Source organism: Dermochelys coriacea, chromosome 7, assembly GCF_009764565.3.
Source record: "Dermochelys coriacea isolate rDerCor1 chromosome 7, rDerCor1.pri.v4, whole genome shotgun sequence".
Lineage (NCBI taxonomy): Eukaryota > Metazoa > Chordata > Testudines > Dermochelyidae > Dermochelys > Dermochelys coriacea.
This window is the reverse complement of record NC_050074.1, coordinates 69,319,444-69,343,015: the sequence shown is the minus strand read 5'-3', so window position 1 is coordinate 69,343,015 and position 23,572 is coordinate 69,319,444. Positions and strand designations below refer to the sequence as shown.

The 23,572-nt window shown below is 43.0% G+C and overlaps 1 protein-coding gene across 3 annotated transcripts in view; it reads left to right on the top strand.

The window, feature by feature from the left end:
• The window catches only part of LOC119859307 (rap1 GTPase-GDP dissociation stimulator 1-like), a 60,946-nt gene extending 38,569 nt beyond the window's left edge, over window positions 1-22,377 (top strand). For all 3 annotated transcript variants that reach the window (XM_038411239.2, XM_043518966.1, XM_043518967.1), the window contains 7 exons: window positions 584-715; window positions 6,704-6,838; window positions 11,109-11,234; window positions 17,318-17,457; window positions 18,561-18,687; window positions 19,926-20,054; window positions 21,360-22,377. In XM_038411239.2, the coding sequence (XP_038267167.1) occupies window positions 584-715; window positions 6,704-6,838; window positions 11,109-11,234; window positions 17,318-17,457; window positions 18,561-18,687; window positions 19,926-20,054; window positions 21,360-21,511 (941 nt within the window). In that variant the 3' untranslated portion in view covers window positions 21,512-22,377. The remainder of the gene's footprint in view (window positions 1-583; window positions 716-6,703; window positions 6,839-11,108; window positions 11,235-17,317; window positions 17,458-18,560; window positions 18,688-19,925; window positions 20,055-21,359) is intronic.
• Window positions 22,378-23,572: the final 1,195 nt, after the last annotated feature.

Below are 23,572 nucleotides of genomic sequence, written 5' to 3'. Positions count from 1 at the left end.
GATTATGGGTGTGTACACACACACACACACACACACACACACCACCTTTTACGTGATCTAGCCTTTATCTGAGCTGTGATCACCTTGCCACTTAAGATTCCATCCTGCAAGGTACTGATTTCATGAGAAGATGAAGGCACTTAGCACTCTGCAGAACAGATTTATACAGGCATCAGTTCAGCAGAGTGAACAGCTCTGTTCCTCCAAATTGTCATATACAATTGCTATTGTATTATGCCTCTGCTTGGGAGAAACCCACTATCACAAGACTGAATAACTTCACACCTTCTGAAGGAGATGGTCCTTTCATGCAAGACTGGAGCATATAGCTAAAAGTAGCATGGGGAACCTTGCATAAGGCTACTAGCCATATATTGAGTGCATGGATTAGTGTAAGACATCTAGAATGATCAATTTTATAGCCTTCACTTCACAGAATCACAGCCTCCTGCCAATTCTGATGTTCTGTTAGAGGAAACAATAGTCTACAGACTTCTGAAACCTTGAGCCGTACTATTCCATAATAGATGCAAAGTAGAGCTTAGATGTACTTTTAGGATTCTCTTAATTTATTGTACCACAGATGAATCCATGCAGAAGATGTTTGCTAATGGATGTGGCATTATCTACCAGAAGGTTGGTACCTGGCTTGCGTCCAATCACCCCCAGCTGCAGCTGACAGGAGCACTGGCTATTGCCAACTTTGCCAGGAATGGTAAGATTGCTTATTCATTACCCATCAAAGTGACCAAGATAGCTAGTATTGTTTGATTCTTATTAAAGAGTGCAATACTACTAGATTTCATGGCACACTCTCTCACACGCACTTTTGTTTTTCTATACAATGTTGGTGTGCATCTTAACTATGGATACTAATCATTTTAAGATCATTGTGTGGGCAAGTCTCCAGCCTCACTCCTACTCGGTTAATATAGCTCTTGTTCTAAAGCAGCCTCCACTATTCTGGTCCTGAATCCCTCTACCCCCACAAATGTCAAAGCACCTCAGTCCTGACCTGCAGTTTCATTTGCTGACTCACTTCAATCAGTGGAAATGAACTATGCAAATGAATTGAAGGGAGGAAGTGCTGACTGATTTACCTCTGCTGTCACAATGCTCCTCAGCCTGCAGCACCAAATGGACCCTGTGAGGAAAACAGGCTTTTCTAGAGTTCCACTTTTCCAGTTGTCACCAAAACTGATAGACTTCTTCCCACTAATACCTGGAACTTTCCCTGAAAACAGAAGTAGTCTTGGAAAGTTATCACAAAATGCCATTGAGTGGACTATTAGGCCTCATTTCACTCAGTCACTTGCAACTACTAGAGGGTTGAACACTTTGCTTCTGTTGGTCAAGGTCATTACACATACTAGACCAGGGGTTGGCAACCTACAGCACGCATGCCAAAGATGGCACGTGAGCCGATTTTTAATGGCATGCTGCTGCCTGCTGGGTCCCCGCCGCAGGCCCCACTCATCCCGCTGCTGAACCCAGGCCAGGACCCTAGCAGGCAGCAGTGTCCCATTAAAAATCCTTCCCACCCCGGCCCGCTCTTCTCCACCCCCCACGCCCTCTCCCCATGGGGGCACGGTGAAGAAGCTTGGTCTGCGGCAGCTGCTGCAGAGCAGGCAAGCTCCCTCCTCCCCTGCCTCTTCCCCCAGCGTGCTGGGGTCCTGCCCCTCCTCTCCCTCCCTGCCACCGATGCACTGATGGCCCTTGTGAGGAGGGGGAGAAGCGGAGCCGCAGCGAGCTCGCTGCTCCGGCGAGGAGGTGGAGACGAGGCCTTGGGGAAGGAGGTGGAATCAGGGCATATCCCCTCCAGCCCCCTGCCATGAGCCGCTCTGGGCAGGGGGCTGGGAGCACCCCCACCACTGTAGTCCACTCCCCCCAGCCCTCTTCCCTGACCCCTGCACGCCCCCCCAGCCCTCTGCCCTGACTCCTGCACCCTCCTCAGACCCCAGACCCCCCACACTCTGCCCTGACTCTTGCAATCTGCCCACATTCCCACCCCCACCCTGAGCACTAAACGGGAGCTCCTGCACCCCCCTCCCCACATTCCCACCTGCACCCCTCGCACCAAATTGAAGCTACCCAGGTAAGCACTCCACACCCAAACCTCCTGCCCCAACCCTGAGCCCCCTCCCACATTGCAGCTCCTGGCCAGACCCTGCACCCCAACCCCCAGCCTGCTCCTTCACCCCCAGCCCTGTGCTCAGTTCACTCCCATCCTCAGCTCAGTGCAGAGCGAGGAGAAGGTAGGTACCCACTCTGTGTGGGCAGGGCTGGGATCCCAGACCAGCAGCGGGCTGAGCTGGGGGGCCGGCCTAGGTGAATGGAACCCCAGGCCGGCAACAGGCTGAGCAGGCCGATGGCGTAAGATCAGCATTTTAATTTAATTTTAAATGAAGCTTCTTAAACATTTTGAAAACCTTGTTTACTTTACAATAGTTTAGTTATATAATATATAGACTTAGAGAGAGACCTTCTAAAAACATTTAAATGCGTTACTGGCACACGAAACCTTAAAGTGAATAAATGAAGACTTGGCACATCACTTCTGAAAGGTTGTCAACCCCTGTACTAGAGGCTCCAGGCAACCCTCCCCTCCCGCTCCTATTTTAGGGTCTCCATGCATTCCACCCACTCTCTCCTCCCCTGCCAGGGGTTCTGGGTGCCCCCTATTCCCCTGATGCTATGGGCTCTGTGTGTACCCTGCTTTCCCTTCATTCTGATGTAGGATAAAACTTCCAAAAATCACCAAGTGACGCAGGTTCCTAAGTGTATAAATCCCATTTCCAAGACACTTACGTGCTCTGGAACATTTTACCCACAGTCATTTCAGAAGAAAAATTGAGTGGCTTGAAATTAGGGATGAAATTTCAAGGGAGACCATTTTGGCATACTAAGTACCCTCAGTGTAAAGAAAGCAACAGTGATTGCTAAGGACTATAAGTAGAGGAACGTAAAGAAGTGGCATTGCCTATAGGATAGGAAATGAACTGCACTTACATTGATAGAACTGTTAAAGGACATGGTTGAGAGGCATCATTAACAAATGACATAGCCTCATCCCTAACTCTTTCTGTTCTCACACACACAGAGGCTTGAGTTCTTCATTGCATTTTACCTAGCAGTGAACATTGTACATGATTGCTCACTGGAAATGTCCTCTTTGCCTTTAAAAACTTGCTAACAGATTTAATATGTTTGACTGAATGACTTTTTGTTTATTCCTTCACCCCGTGCCATCCCCTCCACCCCCAACATTAGACATTCTGGGTAGAAGAAGAAGAAGAAGTAGTATAATCCCTATCTGGACTCAGTCTGTGCTGCTGATGTATGCACAGCCTTTAATCTAAGTAAAGAAATCCTGTGGCTATCTGATTACAGTGCTAAGGGACCTCTGATGAGGCAGTGAAAAGATGACAGCTTTTGCAGCTGAGAAAATAGCGGTTTCTAGCCAGTTTTAACTGTGAGCCATTAAATTGAAGGCGCATGCAAGGCTTCCACCGTACAGGTAAAAATCTACAGAAAGAAAGCTTCTTGGGAGCTTTGCAACAGTCAAAGAAAGATGGCCACTAAAGGGATTATGGCTGTTTGCATAGTACTAGAGCAGGAAGGGTATTCTCATTCTCTCTCTCTCTAGTTTGTATATTTAAAAAAAAATTCAGTGGAAGAGAGACTATTTCAGTATAGACTTGAAAGTATTAAAAAAAACCTCATACTACATATTTTACCTGTAACATTCTGTCAAACAAAACCCTTAACTCCTTTCCAGAAAGGATACATGGCCACCCAAAGAGTCTTGTGAATTTTCTCAGGCCTCTGATCTCAAAATACCCAGGATCTTGCAGGGGAGCATCTCTGAGAAATCAGAGACAAAATGTCACCATTAAAAGCTGCATTCATGAATGGAAATTGAAAATTTTTTCTTGAATAAAATCTGCAAAAATCGCAAGGAATGTTGGTTTTCACACAAGTACACATTTAAATGTCACAAGTATTTGACAAGTTTCAACTGAGATATGTAACAAAGGAAAAAGCATAGTTTAGCTGAAATGCAATGGTAATAATGATGCTAGAGACACACACATCGAAAAGAACCTTGCATCCCTCAGCACAGATCAGGAAGAGATAGACGTTGCAGTGGAAAAGGCATTGAACAATCCTATAGTTTAAATGCAGTTAAATAAGGTCAATCAGTTGCAGGGAGAGAAATTCTGAAAAAAAAAATCAGTTGAAATAACTTTGTTGACTGTATAATGGATTTAAACTAGGGGTGGGCAAACTATGGCCCTGGGGCCACATTCGGCCCTCCAGCTGGTTTAAACCAGCCCTTGAGCTCCTGTTGGGGAGCGTGGTCTGGGGCTTGCCCTGCTCCTGCACTCCAGCCGGGGAACGGGATCCGAGGCCGTGCTGTGCATGCATGCCAAGGCTCCTGGAAGCAGCAGCATATCTCCCCGCCAGCTCCTATGCTTCGGGGCAGCCAGGGGGCTGTGTGCACTGCCCCCACCCCAAGCGCCACCCCCACAGCACCCATTGGCCTGGAACTACAGTTAATAGGAGCTGCAGGGGTGGTGCCTGAGGACAGAGCAGCATGCAAAGCCTGGCCACATCTCCATATAGGAGCTGGAGGGGGGACATGCTGCTGCTTCAGGTAAGTGCCACCCAGAGCCTGCACCCCTGCACCCCTTATGCCCCAATCCCCTGCCCCAGCCCTGATCCCCCTCCCACCCTCTGAACCTCTTGGTCCCAGCCTGGAGCACCCTCTTAGACCCCAAATCCTTCATCCCCAGCCTCAACCTCCAGGTGGAGCCTTTCCCCCTCCCCTCCCTATGCAACCCCCTGCCCCAGCCCAGAGCCTCCTCCCGCACTCTGAACTCCTCATTTCTGCCCCCACCCCAGAGCCCACACCCTCAGCCAGAGCCCTCACCACCTCCTGCATCCCAACCTCAATTTCATGAGCATTCATGGCCCGCCATGTAATATTCATACCAAGATGTGGCCCTCAGGCCAAAAAGTTTATCCACCTCTCATTTAAACCCTCTTTTAGGGCCAGATCCTCATCTGGTATAGCTCCATTGAAGTGAATGGAACGTCACAAATTTATTCCAGTCTGTGGTATGCAGTACTCAGTTTCTTTTCCATATTTTACCAATTCAAGTTTACATTAAAAGGGGATAGGAAGCATTGCCCTGACTATAGCAAAGTTCAACTAATACCAGAAATGACTTTTTTCCTCTGGGCCAATAACTATACTAGCAAAAATTACTTGTTCTTTAGCAGTATAGGCACCCTACTGCACCAATAGGCATGCAACTCCACAACACTTTCTTGGGGAAGGATTTCCTGGACACACAGGAATTAAGGGAAGACAGGGATTAAGAAAAGTTAGAACAAGAAGGACCTAAAGGAAAGTTTCCCTGAGAGCACAACTTCATGTCTCTGTTCTGTAGGAGGCTGCAGCATCTCTGATAACAAAAGGGTTCTTAGAAATAAAAGATATACATAGCAGGGTTTCAGGCCAAAGGGGGGTTAGGGTAGGGACATGAGCCTGCCCTACTCCACGGGGTCCCAACCCAGAGCCATGTGGAACCAGCCTTCCTGGTTTCAGGTTCTCATATCAGCAAATGTATTCCCTGGGCCACTGCCTATCCTTGGTTCCGAATCCTGTAGTCCCTCAAAGGGTAACGGCTTCCTGTCTCCCTCATTCTACGTGGTTGGCCAGGGTGCCACAGTGAATTCAGGCTGGGACTCTGGCAGGAGCCTGTAGCACACATCTGCTCTCCTCCTCAGTCAGCCCAGAGTAAGCTGAGCTGCTTCCTTTTATACGCTCGCTCCCTCCACCGGGAACATGCCCAGCAAGGGCAAGGGAGCATGGCCTCCCAGACCCAAAGTGTGTGGTTAACCCTTGCTGGGCCAATGCAGAGTTCATACACCCCATCACAGTGTAATATACAGAAAACAAAGGCATAAGAGTTTCAAGATAAGTACATCACTAAGGAGGGTATTTGGAGAAAGTGCAATACAAAGCAGGGATTTCTTGGGACTGATTATTTTGCTCTGACTCTCACCAGTGTTAAACAGGTAACTCATTAAGTCAATGGGAATTTCACCAGTGTAATAAATGCAAGATCAGAATTCGGTCCCTTACACTGAGGAGGCTAAAGTAACTGTGGACTCAATTCTCTTCTCACACCTGTTAATCAGCAGTAATTCCACTGAAGTTAGTGGAGTTATAGCTGTGTAAAATCAGTGTGAGATCAGAATCACGCTTGATGGGCTAGATCCTCAGTGCTCCTAAGAGCTCTAAAGTGGCACTGAATGACATTAAAGCTGCCCTAATGAGGCAGCAAAGGATTCTACCATCATGGAATTGGGGCTTGTTGGGGGGTAAACTGGGGCCTACAGACAGCGAGTCCAAAGCCCTAGTGGACCATTTTAGCTGGCATAAGTTAACTTGCGCTGGAAGCAAGCTCAGGGCAGGTATAAAGTTAGCTTAAGGTCACCTTTGCTGAGCATGAGGGCAAGTTCTGTGCAGCTAAGGATTGCCATTGCTCTTGCTAAAACGTGATCCCTGTTAAACCACAAAACATCCAGGCCAATAGTTCCTGGCATTCCCCAGTGGAACACTGCTGGGCATAACAACTATCACTGTGTCTCATCTCTCCTCCTGAATGCTTTTTTCCCCCTCTTTCTTAAGATGGCAACTGTGTACGGATGGTGCAGCTGGGCGTGGTACTTCAGCTTTTGGACCTTTTAGAGCAACATGTGGAGAATGGGGACGTTTCTGTTCAACATGCTGCACTCAGTGCCCTTCGAAACCTTGCTATCCCAGGTACAAAGCTGGTAGACAATCTCTTATTCATAAACAACTGGCGTCCATGGAGGGACAGGTCAATAGCTAGTGTAGATCCACTGATGTCACAGATTCTGGTGCATTTTCAGATTCTGACAGGTACCTGAGCTTTTTTCCTGCAAAATAACTCATGCCATGCGACTAACTCACTGCGACTGCTCATGTACAGAAAGTTAAGGAGCTTGAAATTATCCACGGAGATCTCATTAGTCACCACTGAAATGGCTTAACATATAGTCGCACAAACGCTATATTACAGGACAGGAAATGAAGAACAGTAGATACACTTTAAGCAGCGTAGGGAGCAGGAAGGAATTATATCACATTATATCTTCAAGGGGTTTTACAAAACTGCTCCTCTCCTTCTTCGAAACCAATACTAATTGAGAATGAGTTAAAGTTTGACCTATATGTTGCAGTGTAGAGTTTCTGCTCTTGGGATCATTAATAAATGCATCAGGACATTGGTTCTACGCCTCATCTCATGTCAGATGCAGCTCTGCTGTCTGGGAGTGCAATTGAGAGCAGGAATTAATTTGTCTGAACACTTCTAACAGTACAGTGCCACCCAAAATGATGTTAGGGCATTGATTTAGCACTGGCTCAGAGGAAAGAGTGCCAACTACAGAGCCATCAATACTCTACTACTATCTGCAGCAACAGGGGGTTCTTGGAGGTCTCCTCTTCAATATTAAACTGACCAGGTTGTTTAACTTGTCTGAGCACAAAATGGTGACTTTATACGATAAAAATGTCCAAGAGTTTGTCAAAATAAATCAAAATTAATGCCATGGAATATATTTGTATCCTTCTATTAATTTGTAGCTAAATCTTGTGCCTCTTCTCCACTGCCTCCTTTTAATATTTGTTAAATGGTTTCTCTCTGAAGAAAATATGAGTTTCATTTCAAAAGTTCATTTATTTCTCTCAATACTCATGTTTAAAGTTAGGTAACCTGGTGAACTGGGTGGGGCCTGTGTTTTGATCAAACTAGAGTGATAAAGTTGGCCATAATATATATATGTGTGTGTGTGTGTGTGAATGTATTTTTTGGGGTTTTTAATGCAATGTACTTCATAGCACAGTCCCTGCCAATTGTTCTAAACTAGTGATATTCATTTGAAAGGTGAAGAGGATAAATTTTCCTAATGTAACATCTTGCATAAACCAGCGTGTGTGTGTGTGTGTATATATATATGTGTTTGTGTGTGTGTTATGTACGTTAGTCGACACAGCTCAACATACAGGTGTTTCTTGGTGCTAAAAGTGTACAACAATTTTTATGGCATATTTAACTAGAGCTGTTTTTAATCAAAATCAAAGCGTTTAAAAATGTTTGACAATTTTGTTCAGAAAAAAAGTAAAATGAAGCTTTTCAGTACTGTTGAAACATCCCATTTTGACATTCTTAGAACTCACTGTTTCAGTTTTTGAAATAATTTTCCAAAACAAGTTTTTTCAAGTTTTAAAGGATCAAAAATCCAAATTAATGTTTTGATTAAAAAATAATGTTTGGGAAAATTTCATTATTTGCTTTTGATCAATTTTGGAACAGAATTTTTTTTAAATAATGGAATTTCCCACAAAGTGGAAAATCCAGTTCCTACCCAGCTCTATAGTTAAACCATATTTCTTTCATTTCAGAACAATCTGGCATTGCATGACAAACATGTCTATTACTGCAAAGTAGTTTTAGTTACAAGTGCATAACAGGGTCAAGTGCACAAGATGTCCATGCTATGCAGGCATATAAATCCCAGACAAGTCATATACCTACCCTCCTACATGGAAGCTCTTACATTGTGGTGAGGGAGCACAGAGAAGGACAAATGATTAAAGCAAAGAAAGGTGCTTTATTAGTCATAACCTGGAAGTAACAGATGGTTGAGCACTACTTCCCATTTCAGGGAAGCCTTATAACACAGAAATGCTGAGATAATACCCATGCTTACATATAGCAAAAATTAATAAGTTATTCTACAGACATCACATTCTGCTGATCGTCTAACTGTGCCTTTGCATGTGAACTAACCTAAAGTTTCTGCTCTCCAATTCCTGAAGCTCCTTAGCACTGGCCTTCCACTGTCTCTCTGCTTGACTCTAGCCAGGAACCTGTCGCCTTCAGTGGCTAAGCCTTAGGATTATGTGCACAGGCTCTGGCTTGGCAATGACAGTACTTATCCTACATCTGCTTTTAAAAAAGCTCCTTCCTAGGATCTTGTGGCACCTTCCCTCAGTGCTGCACTACATACAGTAGCACAAGGCGGACTCTTTACAAACAAACAGTCTGACCTTGAAGTACAAACACTGGTGCTGCAGTCTCTGGGAGGAAATTTAACAGCTGTTTAACAGTGCAGAGCAATATTACACAACACTTTAAGCCAGGAAGGGAGAAATAATACCTTATCCAGCTAAAACAGTGAGGGTAATTTAGGTAGGCAGGATGTAATTACCTACATTAGAATGTAGGGTGAGATTTTCAAAACTTCAAAAACTCTCATTGATTTTATTCTTGTACTATGTCCTGTGGGATCTTTAATGATCACAAGTAGCGAGGACATTGATTCATCTCTCATCTGAAAGATAGCTCTTCCATGCTCAATTCTCCTAAACAGCAGTCTGGGACATTGGTATGATATGAACTCAAGAGGAAGAACCCACTTCAGTGAATTCCCATCCCACTTTCTGTAGTATAGGACCTAAATGTTCTTTGGAGGTTTCTTAACCAAGCAGTGAATGACCCAGACCTTGCATAGTTTATAGGGTCTATCAAGCTGCAGTTTAATTCCTCCTGTATCCTTCCTTGCTAGGACAGACCAAATGCCAACCAATCTTAATGGCTTGTGCAGTTGTACTTTAATGTGCTGAACTATGTGTTATCAAATATTTGTGCATTGATTTAGAGTCTAATTTAATTTTGGTAATCTTCGTTGTTCAAATGTCTATTACAAACATATGATCTTTTGAAGTGCGAGTTTCTTCTGGGAAACTAAAGCTGTGCATCAGAATATGAAAAGGAAAAAAAATCATAGATGGGGGCTAAATAAAGAAATCTATCAGTTGCCAGAGGCTGCATGAAAGGAACTAATGAAAGCAACTGGAGAATGTTAAAAGAAAGAAAGAAAATCCACACACAGTGATTTACTTAAAAGGAGCAGTAGTGTACGGAACACAGCATTTATAAATTCTGTGAAATCCTATTCTCATCCCAGGTCTGTGCTAGCCATCACCATTACAGCAAGCCTCAAAATATGGAAATTGTCCTCAGTATGGGGGCTCTGCTGATATACTCACCCTCAGCATTAATACTACACAGGCTACACCTTTAAAGGGGTATAAGATAAAACTGCAAGGGAAGTCAAACAAAACATAAGATGGAAATCAATTAGATCCATTCTAAAACTTATGGATGGGCACAAGAGGTGTCTTTAATTGATTCAAACTGAGTAATACAGAGAGGGGTTTCCTGGTGAATTCTACTACAATCAAGAGACTGGGGTTTGAGCTTGTGCTACTGGAACCAAAGAAAATTACAAACAAGGTAATTAACAGTTAGTGTCTGTTTCTTGGCATGCATGCAAGGTCGGGAAGGGAAAGGACAGAAGGATTCTTGCCTGATGCAGTTGCTCCAGGAAAGACAAAAACATGCAGAAGGGGAGGATAACATTACTTTGGAGAAAGACTTTGGTAACTGAGTTAAGCAGCGTTCAGGTTTTTTCCAGAGAAGCTTCTTGATCATTACCAGGAATTATTGCACTAAAGAGTGCTGCAGAGAAACAGGATTAGGAAGGGAAGGAGAGCACAGAAGCAATGGTATCAGCAACAAAAGCATCAGGTATCTTAAATAGAAAGGCACTTCACCCTCCAAACTGACGTAAATTATTTTTACTGCATCTCCTTTTGGATAGGGATAAACAAACAAACAGAGAGCACAATTTTCTGAACCCTGGTCCGCATTGAAAAAGGAGTGAGCGAGTGAGTGAGTGTGTTTTCACAAGAACACTGTTCCTGTGATATGTGTAGCTCAGTATAAAACTAAAAGGTTTGGACAATTCTGACCTTTATTTGAACCAAATTGAACTATTACAGGCTTACCCCTTGTCAATGTTTAGTAACCACAGAAAAAGCAACTGTTACACTGTCCGTTGAATGTATCTAACTTGTACGGTCTTCATCATTGTAGTATTTGAGCTACAAGTTCACGTTCTCCAAAATGATCAAATTCTCTCTTTCTGATTCCATTTTCTAGTTGCTAACAAGGTTCAGATGCTGGAGGAAGGCGTAGCAGAACGGATCCAGATGCTTTTGAGATCAGAGATGGCTCCTGTGCAGTTTAAACTTCTTGGAACACTGCGAATGTTAATAGATGGTCAAGGTAGAGAACTGCTGAGCACAGACTAATGTCACCTTGAAATGTTTTGCAAGCTACAAATGAAAAGGAAAATACACTTTGGAAATGTGAAAAGACAATGGGCCAAATGCTTGGCAGATAACTCCACTAAACCAGGAGAGTTAAAACAGCAGAGAATTTTGTCCGGTGTGTCAAGTCCACTTGAGCAAAAAACTCAGACATCTTGACAGCAATAGATAAGATATGGAGAGTCCTGAACAAAGAGATTGCAAAAATCTAAGTGAGAAATAACTAAGGCCTGAACAAGAGATTTTTAATGGAGTTACGCCAGCATAAAATGAGTATAATGGTAGGGAGAAACGGGCCAAAGCTTTATAATCTGACAGTTTAAAGTGAGTGAGCAGTAGAACTGGAGAATATAAAGGATCAAGAAGATGGGGGGGGGGGAAGGTTTCTAGCACTCTAAAATATTTCTGTACAGTCCTGATTCTTACAGATTTATCCTACATCCTGCAAGTCTGGCTGCATATCTTCAAAAGCCCTGAATCTCTTTTGGCAATTGTAACAGGATGATACCATGTGCTTCAATTCCATGTTTGGAAGCCCAAAGCCTACAGTTGGCTACACGGATGGGCATGAAGTATGACAACACTCATTTTATGTATCTAATTGCCATTCTGAGAACCAAGATGAAGGAATGGGCGCTCAGCTTAGGCATCCAAGTTTGAAAATTGTGCTCTCCATTTACCATCATATGGTGATTCATCCTGACACAAACCAGACAATGTCCTACCAGAATATCATGGCATGGGAAAGCAAACCCCGTGCTTTTGAGATATCTTAGTTATTTCAGTGCACATGAGCAGATAACCTAGAACAATATTCCTCATAGACTTTGCATTAGGTTTAAGGACCAGAACAAGGGGAAAAAAAATCCAGAAAACTGAGTGATGGGTTCCCATTTCAGAATTGTCACAGATTGCTGGCACACACAGAGTAAGGCTTAACTCACATGGATTCATCAGCTATGTGGGGAAAACAAAGGGCTGATTCTCTACCGCCTGATATAAAGTACCACAGTTGGTTTGTCAGCAATTTGCAAATGAATACACCAGGTACAAGGCAATGGAGAATCAGGCCTAGAATCTGTGTGATCAGTACAAAAAACTTTAATTCAATAGAAAGTTTCCATTTGCATCTGACCACAGTAGATGGGTGACATTACAAACTACAAGGAAATTTAGCATAATAAAACTATTTTTTCTTCTCATGCTTTGGAGAGAGTTAAAATATTCAGTCTGTTATGATTATTTGAAGAACGTTAAAAGAGTTGAGAGGACAGGCATCAGAGGATACTTTTAGGAAATTAAGAAACATTAGGATAAGCCCTGAATTACAAAACACTAAGAGGCAGCTTCTGCTCTTGCTCACACTGGTTGTATGCCAATAAGATTCCAGTGACTTCAGTTCAATTATCGTAGATTTACATTGGTATAAGTGAGATCAGAAATTGGCCCCAATGAGACAGCAATAGCTGAAACAAGAATCCTCTTCTGATTTTGAAATAATGTAGCATATTCTAGTGTAGAGTAGGGAAAATCTAAAATGCTACTTAAGTTTTATCCTTCCATGGTAGTAAGCGCAAAAGCTGCCAGTCTTTAATTGCTTTATGTTCTATTTACCCATGAGCCAACATTGACCTTAATTAACACCGCATGAAACATTCTCATGAACATGTGTCTAACAACAATTAGTTAATTGCATTATCTATTGTAAATTCATTACTCTGACAATTGCTGGGCATGCTGATGCTTGCAGAATTGAGAAAGGCATGTTTCTCTCTAATTATAGCAAATAGCCTGTACCAAATGCACTCTGGTCAAGACATAAAAGTCATATTTCATGCCCAGATGAAGCAGGGAATATTGCAGGGCAAGAAGGAACACCTCTTATCCCAGGATTTCTTAGGTGTGTACATCACGGCCCCATGGCAACCAAAAAAAGTCAAACAACACTGCCCTCACTCCTGAAAAGCTAAATTAAATAAATCAATCTTTAAAGTCAACTGAATCTCAAACTACAAGCTAGACCTAAAGCTTAAACAAGATAGAAAAGGACAGGTCTGTTCTATGACCACTCTGGCTGGTGTGTAGAGAGGAGTTGAGGGAGCATGAGGGGAGGTTGGGTTGCTATATCCTGCGGCTATGGGGCACAGGGGATTGTGCATCCCTCCCCAACTATTAATTACTGCACTAAATGCTTCTGTGGCCATGTGGATGGGCACTCTACTTTTACATTGAGGCTTAGGAGAGGTGAAGCAAGTTGCATCTCATTTTTTGCTCCTACCTCATCTCCTAAAAACATACATTGAAAAGACACCTCCAGGTTTCTCTCTGGTGGGTTTTTTTTTGTGTGTGTGTGTGGAGTTCTAAGACGTGATCCTACAAAACTACTGAATGCCATCCACTTCTATTGCGGGCAATGGGGATTGAGGCACTAAACGTTTGCCTGGTGGCACTCAGACCTTCACAGGAGTGGATCCCTAGACAGCATCATATTTAGTTAGAACAAAAGACTTTATATGCCTCAGTACCCCTTTTGCAAGCACTTTTTCTTGCACTGAGTAGCACTTTCCAGATTCTAACCATTTTTAATCAGTAGCACTTTGTAACAATGTGGCTTTAATTAAGTTAAATTGCAATAATGTTCCTGTGGAACTATGTGTGTTACAACTATATGGATATCAAAGAAGTTCATCAGGATCATGCATAACCTCTCTTTTGCTGTTGTCAGAACTTTTAAGGGTTGTGGCAGCAATTTTCTTCAGAAGCACTAGGCTTCATGAGTTACTGCAGACGATTAGAAGCTCATTTTGTTATAAAGAGGATTATCGAGTGAGTTGTTTCTGCATGACACCCACAAAGATTAGAATTCCTGACATCTTGGTATCTCATGAGAAGACTCTGGTCTGATAAGGACGGATGGGTGAAGAGGTTCAGACAAAATAAGAACCTCCTGCAAACATTGTTCAAAATTTGAATCAAGTCTGACAAAGAAAAGTGTTCTTCTGAGGTCTGAGAAAGTTTATTTAATTTTTCTCCTAAGTAACTTTGAATTTCCAGGTTTCAGAGTAGCAGCCATGTTAGTCTGTATTCACAAAAAGAAAAAGGAGTACTTGTGGCACCTTAGAGATTAACAAATTTATTTGAGCATAAGCTTTCGTGAGCTACAGCTCACTTCATCGGATGCATTCAGTGGAAAATACAGTGGGGAGCTTTTTATACATAGAGAACATGAAACAATAGGTGTTACCATACACACTGTAATGAGAGTGATCACTTAAGGTGAGCTATTACCAGTAGGATAGCGGGGGGAGGGGAGGAACCTTTGTAGTGATAATCAAGGTGGGCCATTTCCAGCAGTTGACAGGAATGTCTGAGGAACAGTGGGAGGTGTGTGGGGGGGAATAAACATGGGGAAATAGTTTTACTTTGTGTAATGACCCATCCACTCCCAGTCTATTCAAGCCTAAGTTAATTGTATCCAGTTTGCAAATTAATTCCAATTCAGCAGTCTCTCGTTGGAATCTGTTTTTGAAGTTTTTTTGTTGAAGAATTGCAACTTTTATGTCTGTAACTGAGTGACCAAAGAGATTGAAGTGTTCTCCGACTGGTTTTTGAATGTTATAATTCTTGATGTCCGATTTGTGTCCATTTATTCTTTTACGTAGAGACTGTCCAGTTTGACCAATGTACATGGCAGAGGGGCATTGCTGGCACATGATGGCATATATCACATTGGTAGATGCGCAGGTGAACGAGCCTCTGATAGTGTTGCTGATGTGATTAGGCCCTATGATGGTGTCCCCTGAATAGATATGTGGACACAATTGGCAACGGGCTTTGTTGCAAGGATAGGTTCCTGGGTTAGTGGTTCTGTTGTGTGGTTGCTGTTGAGTATTTGCTTCAGGTTGGGGGGCTGTCTGTAAGCAAGGACCGGCCTGTCTCCCAAGATCTGTGAGAGTGATGGGTCGTCCTTCAGGATGGGTTGTAGATCCTTGATGATGCGCTGGAGAGGTTCTTCTGAAGTTTTAGGTAGAACTGGTGAGGAATTTTTGGACAATCCCTCCCATCTGCCGATTTGTCAAAACCTAAATTTTTTGCAAAAACATAAAAGTTTTGATGAAAATTTTGTCCAGAAGTTTTCTTAGGTCTTGGATGGATGGTTATAGACAAATGACACCCCACCCACCCCCAGAAAAGCCAATAGCCCAGTGGTTAAGACTCTCAGCTGGGATGTCACCCAGGTTCAGGTTCCTACCCTTTCCTGATTTGGAGCAGGGTCTTCAATTGGGTTTTCCATATCCCATAGGTGTGCCCTAATCACCAGTTATTGGTTATTCTGGGATCTTGCTAGGGTTACCAGTTTTGGTTGGAAATATTCCTGGAGGTTGATTCACAACTTAATCTTTAATTAAAGATTAATCTTTAATTCCTGGAGTCTCCTAGACCAGTGGTTCTCAAACTTCAGCAACCCAAGGACCCCCATTTTGATTTAAATTTTTTCATGGACCTTCAAGTCCCCCCCTTCCCCCAAGGCCCCACCCCTCCTCATACCCACCTCTTTCTGCCTCCTCCCGCTAGCATGCCCTGTCCCAGCACCTCCTGCACACTGCTGAACTGCTGTTCCCCAGTGTGCAGGAGGAGCTAGGAGGGAGAGGGAGAAGTTGATCAGCAGGGCCCACAGACCCCCTGGAGTGCCCTCACGGACCCCCAGGGGTCCACAGAACCCAGTTTGAGAGACGTTGTCCTAGACAATCCTGGAGGATTGATAACCCTAGCTCTGTCTGTGTGTAGCTCTGATTTTTTTGCAAAAAATTCAAAAGGGTTTCTATTTTGTGCCAATGCTGAACAAAAACAAAATTTCAAAACCTCAAAATTCTGCATAAGATGGAATTGTTTTCCAGACAGCCCTCCTTTCTTCTTGGGTTCATTATGGCAGCATCCAAAAGTCATATTCTGAATACAGTCCTAATTATATTATAAGCTCTTTAGGGCACAGACCATCTTTTCATTTGTACAGCACCAAGCACAGAGTAGTTCTGGTCCATGATTAGGACTTCTAGGCACTACCGCAATACAAATAAACATTGTGCTACAGGCATTGGAATATAGTATGAGACAGTCCCTGCTCTGAAGAGCATACAGTCAAATTTAGGACAACACTCAAGGAGCGAGTGCACGAACAGTCAGAGGGAATGGGGGAGAGAAGATAAGGGTAGCTACCTTATGCTTTCTATAAAAGCAACAATAATAGTAATTTTCACTTCAAGGGATCTCAAAACACTTGAGATGTGAATTAAGTATTGCTGCAGCCCAGGCAGTAGATACAGATTATATCTGTTTTACAGGTAAATAGACATGGGTACAGGAGCAGCAGAAATTCCTTAAAAGTGGGGGGCCCAGAGGTGCCTGAATCATGGCCCCGCCCTGACACGGTCCCTTCCCTGAGGTCCCACCCCCACGCCATCCCACCCTACACCTGTGAGGTCCCACCCCCAAAGACCTCGCACCCCGCTTGCTCGTCTCTGTCTTTTCCCTCCCGTCGCTCAACCTTACAGCCAGTAAGAAGTGGGAGGGCCTCACACTTTTTAAAGTGATGGGGCCATGACACCTACCCCCCTTTCAGGTATTCCTGCATGGATATCTTAAGTAACTGGCCCAGGGTTGCACAGTAAGTCAGTGGCTAGGCCAGAAGCCCAGCTGCCATAAATCAGTGTAGCTTCATTGACTTCAATGGAGCAACCCAGTTTTATAACAACTGGAATTTTGCCCAAGTGCCAGGAAGCTTGACTCCCATTCCCCTGTTTTAACATTTAACATTTTTAGTTTCTTGGAACTTCTTATGTATGACTCATATGTGTACTATAGTCCCAAATAGCTTGTTTGTAGAGTGTGGTACCCGCAAACCAAACAGCGGTGTCCTTCAGTAGGGCAAGTGAGGACCTCAGCAAAATTAGACATCTGCAAAGATTCTCTTTTAGACTGCATCCTCCGTGCTACAGGCTCTGAGTAAAACACCTGGACATGCCATTTTTCTCTTTTCAGCTGACACTGCAGAGATGCTAGGACAGGACCCTCTGCTGATCAACAGACTTGTGCAATGGTGTGATGCCCAGGAGCACGCTGGTGTTCGTGGAGAAGCAAACCGATTGCTGGCATCACTCTTGCGGCACAGCAGATCCCAAGTATGAAATTAGTGGTATAATTTTTTTTTTTAATTGCCAGGAGTGCTTACTGCCAGGCTGGCATCCTTGTTGCTGTGTGCTTGCTGACAGCACACACAACATCAGTACAAGCTTTTCCATACCACCCCTCCAACATGCCTCAGATGGATGGACTCCTTTCTGGGGTAGGAGAGCGATCACCCCTCATAACCACACAGTCCTTTTTGCTGAAACTACCCAAAAGGGAGTCACTTAGTGCATGGGTGGTGGCTGTTTTGTCAATTGGAATGGACAATTCACCACATTAATTTCAGACATCAGCTGATAATTTTCAGTCACTCAGCAAGCTGGGCTGGATTTGAACCAGCAACCTAGAGGAGAAAAACACCCTAACTGAATACCAGTTCCTGACTCCTCCATCAAGCATCCTAGGTACAATCTTCTTTTTCATAGAGATTTTACCATGTTCAAACATGAAACCAATATTAAAAAACAAAACACAAACAGCTGAAAAAACCCACCTGTGTCATAAACCAAAATCTCTTTCAGAAATTCTAATGAGTTCACTGAGGTTGCTTAGCCCTTGTTTCAGGGAGGGATGAATGCAGGTTTTCTGATGACAATATGCTGTTGATATGTTAGCAAAGGCTTTGTTGCTTATGTTAAGGCTATTCTGATTGATTATATGGAAGCCTCTCAATTGCTGCTTCATTTTGAGAGGATCTAAAATGGAGCTGTAATTTGCATGAAGTAAAAATGAGTCACTACTAATTTAGAAGCTTTAATAATTAAAAGTTTGACCATGATGAATGAACCACAAGAGTAAAAGAAAAAGGAAGTACCTCTAAACATTGCTATTTCAGCTAAAGGAAGGCAAGGTGGCTTTCAAGCTCAGGTGAATGACTAATGCAGACAAAAAATTCTCTCTTTGCAAGTGCAGGCAAAATACAACAAACGTATCCAGAACAGCACTTCAGTGATGGCAGGGGAACCATTTCCAATCGATTCAGAGACTTTCAGGGGTGAACCGTGATTTCCTTTTGTCACCTCAGCATTATTTGTGCCTCAGCTTTTGATTTGTGATCCTTTCACCTGACCCATTTCTTTTGTTTGACTGACAACAGGAAGTGGTCAAAGCCATCCAGCAGGCACAAGGAGTGAAGCACCTGGTTTCCATGACAACAAGTGAACATGTTATCATGCAGAATGAAGCTCTGATTGCACTGGCCATAGCATCTGCAATTAATTTAGGTATCCTCCCTCCCCCAGAACATTGGCCTGAGTAACCATTTCAGATACTGTTCTTGTTATTTATACAAGTGTTTTATAGCCCTGTTAATTTGTACAGTAATTTACAGAATTTATGTAAGGTATATTCCTAGCCTTGAAAAGATTATGGTCTATTTTACAGTCAACAGTACAGAAGCAGAGGGACTGGGGATTACCAGTAAGAAGCAGGAACAAGGGATTTCTTGAAGTGGTTGGTTTTGGGGAGGGATTTGAAGAATAGAGGATGCTTGGTAGATAGGGACAAGAAGTTATTTGATACCTGTTGGGCAGTGTGTTAGAAACCAAGATCATGACAAAGGGAGAATCAGGAAGAGAAGAGAGGAAGCAAGAATTTTAACAGGGGAAAGGAGTGTAGAGATGTTAGTGGAGTCAAAATTAGTTTGGGCCTTCATGCTTAAATGACAGGCAAGATGATTCAAGGATAAAGCAGTGTCAGGGTAGACAGGAAGAGGACTATAGCAGAGGCATTTTGGATAGACTTGAGAAAGTATAAATGACAAAGTAGGCTAAAGGATCCTGCAAAAGCTCTGAATGAAAGAAATGAAAATACCATCCTTTTCACAGTTACAATTAATAGGTTGGATTCCTAGTAGCGTGGCACACTCACAGCTCCCGTCAGCTTCAACTGGATTTGCAGTTGCTCAGCACCTTTGAAAAAATGGGGCTTGATATTTATTAAGCTTGGTGCTGCATATATATAGGACATAAAAGACACTATCCTTTAGATTTTACAGTCTAATCTGAAGAACAACAACAATTGCATTTAAGACCCAACTACAAGAAGCCAATATTAATGCTAAGCACCATCATGGACTAAAGCCTGAAAGGAATGTAGTCTTAAGACATGGATCAGTGCTGCCAGCATTGGTCAAGTCAGAAAAAGATCTATATACAGAAAATTAAGTCAGCTACCCACGACTATGAGAATGTGAGGGAAGGCTAGTAAAGATTGATACATATGAATTAAGCCATGATGTAGAAAATTTACTACCTATGGCTGAGCTGTTTTATGGGCCTGATACTGCGAGGTGCTGGGGGTTGCTCAGCACTTCACTGGATCAGGCCTTATATCTGCATTAAGGCAAATCAGCCCTTTTCTATCTTGTTTGACAGACCTTCATTTTTCATATGCAAGTTACCCAAGAATTTTTCATTTAAAACATAAGATGTCATGGAAATAATTCTAATTTTATTTTCAGAAGTCATCAAAGATTCACTTAAGGAGTCGAGACTAGTTCAAAGCTTACATAAGCTTCTACAAGATGAGAGCACAGGTCCCGAGGTGAAATATAATTCAATGGGCCTACTGTGCAGCCTTCTTAATTCAGGTAATTTCACTTTGGCACTAAAAGCCTGTCCATCTCTGTTACTGTGAAATCACAAAAACTGTGTCACTAAGTATTTTCAACCAGTTGCGAGGTTGCATCCAAACAATAAAGTAGCAGCAGCAAGACTCAGAAGTTTATTTCTTTCTGCCAGGTCAGGACCAGACAGCCATTCTTCCTCTCATGGGATAATACCTTTCCCTGTGAGAAGTCCACTGAGGTCATTGGAACTACCTGTGATGGAGTCACGGCAAAAGTCTAGAGGAGGGAGCAAAGTAACACAGACACCTTCATGCTTCCTCAGTTTTGGGGCTAGCATGCACCAGCTCCCATACCCAAAGCAAAATGCGTATGACAGCCTTGCAACCAATTAGCTCAAGAGGCTGTTACAGCAGCCAGATATACTGGCTCGCTGACCCATCCCCCATCTCCTAGCTACGTTGTCCCCTACACAGAGGCTAGGGAGGCGTGTGGACAAACAACTGCCATGCTGGCACCATGCTGCCTAGAAATTCTCTCCTGGGAGGAATCCCCAGCTGCCTGGTTAAGCTGGCTCTAAGTCTGCTATGTGCCAATGGAGAGTCTGCCGAAATAGTTCTGATATTTTTTTATCCACGTTTTTCTAAAATGGTTCAGGGGAAACCTGAAAGCGGGTTCCAGATTTTTAAATATTTTTTTCTTTTTGAAAGCCCAAGAATTTCTAAGTTTAAAAATCTATTGTCTGGGCAGACTTTTTCCATTTATTATATCCCAACAGTCCTCATACCACCCCCTGGACCCAGACTGCTGAACCATAAACCAGGTAGGTGAGATCCTCAGCTGGTATAAATCAACAAAGCTCTATTGATTTCAGTGGAGCTGTGCTGGTTTATAGCAGCTGGGGATCTGACCCATAAAGATTTTCCTCAGTGGGCTATTTCATTAGCACGCTACAGACATCTTTTAACTTTGACGCTGAGTGTCAAATCTTCCTGGTATGAAATGCTGAAGCAAAATATAAAGCACTAGGTGAAGGCAGGAGCATGGCTGTTGTAATACATTCTGAAAAATTATTATTTTACATCTAGTTCTTCTGGGAAGGGTGAAGTAATAAAAAAAGATATTTAAACAAGGCAATTAGTTAACAGTTGCAAATAAGTTAACTTCTTTACAAAAATCATCATCCCAAGTGAGACTCTAAATAAGTTTGTATTTAAATAAAACATAGTGGAGTTAACCTGTGGCTGTAATACATCCTTACATTGTAGTATCTTCTTCAGAGAATGGACTAATGCATGCTATTAAAGTCTGTGTTTGATCTCCCTTCAGGTGATTTGAAACAAGAAGTAGAAGAGAGTAACATTAAAGAAACCTTGGAAAAACTTTGTAGCCATAGCAATGCAAATGTGGTCAAGCAGGCTATGATGACCCTACAGATACTGAGAGATGAGAGTCAAAACACTGGCTTTGTTTCTCCATAGCTGTTGGTGCTGCTTTCTCTGGCAGCTGGGGTATTTCAATAAAATGTTATCTTTTGCCAACAGCCACCATATTTATCACGCTGATGTCCACTAAATGCTGTTAAACATAGAGCAGGCTACAGCTCTCATTGACATGCCTCATTTTCAAAACTGTACATGCAACACTGTATATCCATTTGTGCTTCTAGTTTGCACCCACACTGTGTTACTGCAGCTGCATGTACCTACAGGCAATCCAGGATTCACTACAGCAGGACACCCCCTGTGGCAGGGACAGGGGCAAGGAGCTGCCTCCTCCCTCCATAGAAACTGCAAATAAAGATCCTTCTTCTCCTGCCCCCTCTTTCCCCCCAGGCCTAGCACTAGTGGCAAGATGTGCCCTTAAGCCCTCTGGGGAGACAGGTGCAGCAGGAGGGGGTGTCTCCCCCCCGATCTGACACCCTGGATGCTGTGGTAATCTGTTTGGGAAGTGGGCCAGTCCCACTGCAATTTTTATTTCCCAACATGCAGAGTCCTCTGCTGAGGCAATGCTGGCAGGAGGCCTCAGAGCTTGAGATGGACACTGTGAGAGATGGATGGAGCAGTTCCCACTCCCTTGGCTTTCAGAATGTCTGCTGACTCGTTACATGACTCATTAGAATGATTCTCATTTTAAACTAAAGATCCCCTTATGCTGGTCTGGCAGAGTAAAGTGGCCCTAAAGTGGGAGTAAGTTGTATTTACATTCCTTTAAAGGCTCCATTACAGCACCAGAGCAGCTCTGATGGTCTCAGATTCTGTTTTCCTCCCTAATTTCAGCTGCTTTCTTGATCATGATGCATGACCAAATGTCTTTTTAAAGGAATAAATTTCAGTAACTACATGGATATACTAGCTTGTGTTGTGTTTTAACTCTTCCCTAGTTATGCGTATTGTTCCTGGGGAAAGGACCCCCCACACACTCCTTGCAGTATACTTCACTACATTACTGTCTGCACCAACTGAGCGGGACCAAGCATCTACAGCTACGTTAGACACTCCAAGGGCCACTCCAACATGTCAGACTTTATAAAGGTGACACGGGACAGATTCTGCCCCCCCCCCCCCCCACTTGCCAGACTAGAAGCATAAGGGGCTGGGGAAGAACTCAGCTTCTGCACATCATAGGGCTGCCATGAACAGACCTACCCTGGCCCTCTCTGAATCCCTGGCACAGGGGACACATCCAGGGTGAGAGGGGGAATCTCCACAGTCCACGTCCTTACGAAAATTCTGGAGCAGTTCATGGACAGCATGCAAGAAACTGTTGTGTACTGGAGCATCCCTCAGGGTAAATCAAACATTTGTACTCCACAACAAACATTTGTGGAATATTTAGACTAAACCTTCACAAAGGTGTTAGTCTACTCCAGCTAATGAGCAGTCTCTCAACTCTGATTACAATAGGGCTCTAACTCCAGTCTAGATGTATTCGAAAAGGAGAATCAGGGCCAGAAAAGTTTAGTTCTGAATTATTTCAAATATTCACTCTCTACATGAGGGGAATATATTCAGTCAATTTGCTATCACAGCAATCTTACATGGCTGCATGAATACTCTTGTACAAAATATTTAAATGTCAGTCATGTGACATCAGAAAAGCTAGTCATTAAGTAAAGGAAGACACTTAAAATGAACGGAATGTCGATAGAAACCAAGGTGCAATAATGTCATAGAAGACTAATTACACACAAAGAATGAATACAGATTTGTGCATACATGTAACACACACTTGTACAACTCACCTTTCAGCAAGGGCTGAAATACAAAATATTGTCTCATTTCAGATATCTTCATTTTTATCCCTCCTTGCACCTCCTGGTTAAGGATTTATTGAAAAATTTAAACCAGGTCTAAAAAATAATTCCTAGTATAGAAGACATTTTTCAAATTAGCTATACTTTTTTTTAAATTGTCCATTTAGCTGGTCTCAGAAGCCTAGGAACGTGCAATATCATCAAGTTCTGAAATTAACAGACCTGAAGTAAATGTCATGGCAGAGAGGCATTAAAGTCCTTTCTTTTAAAAAAAAAAAAAAAATTA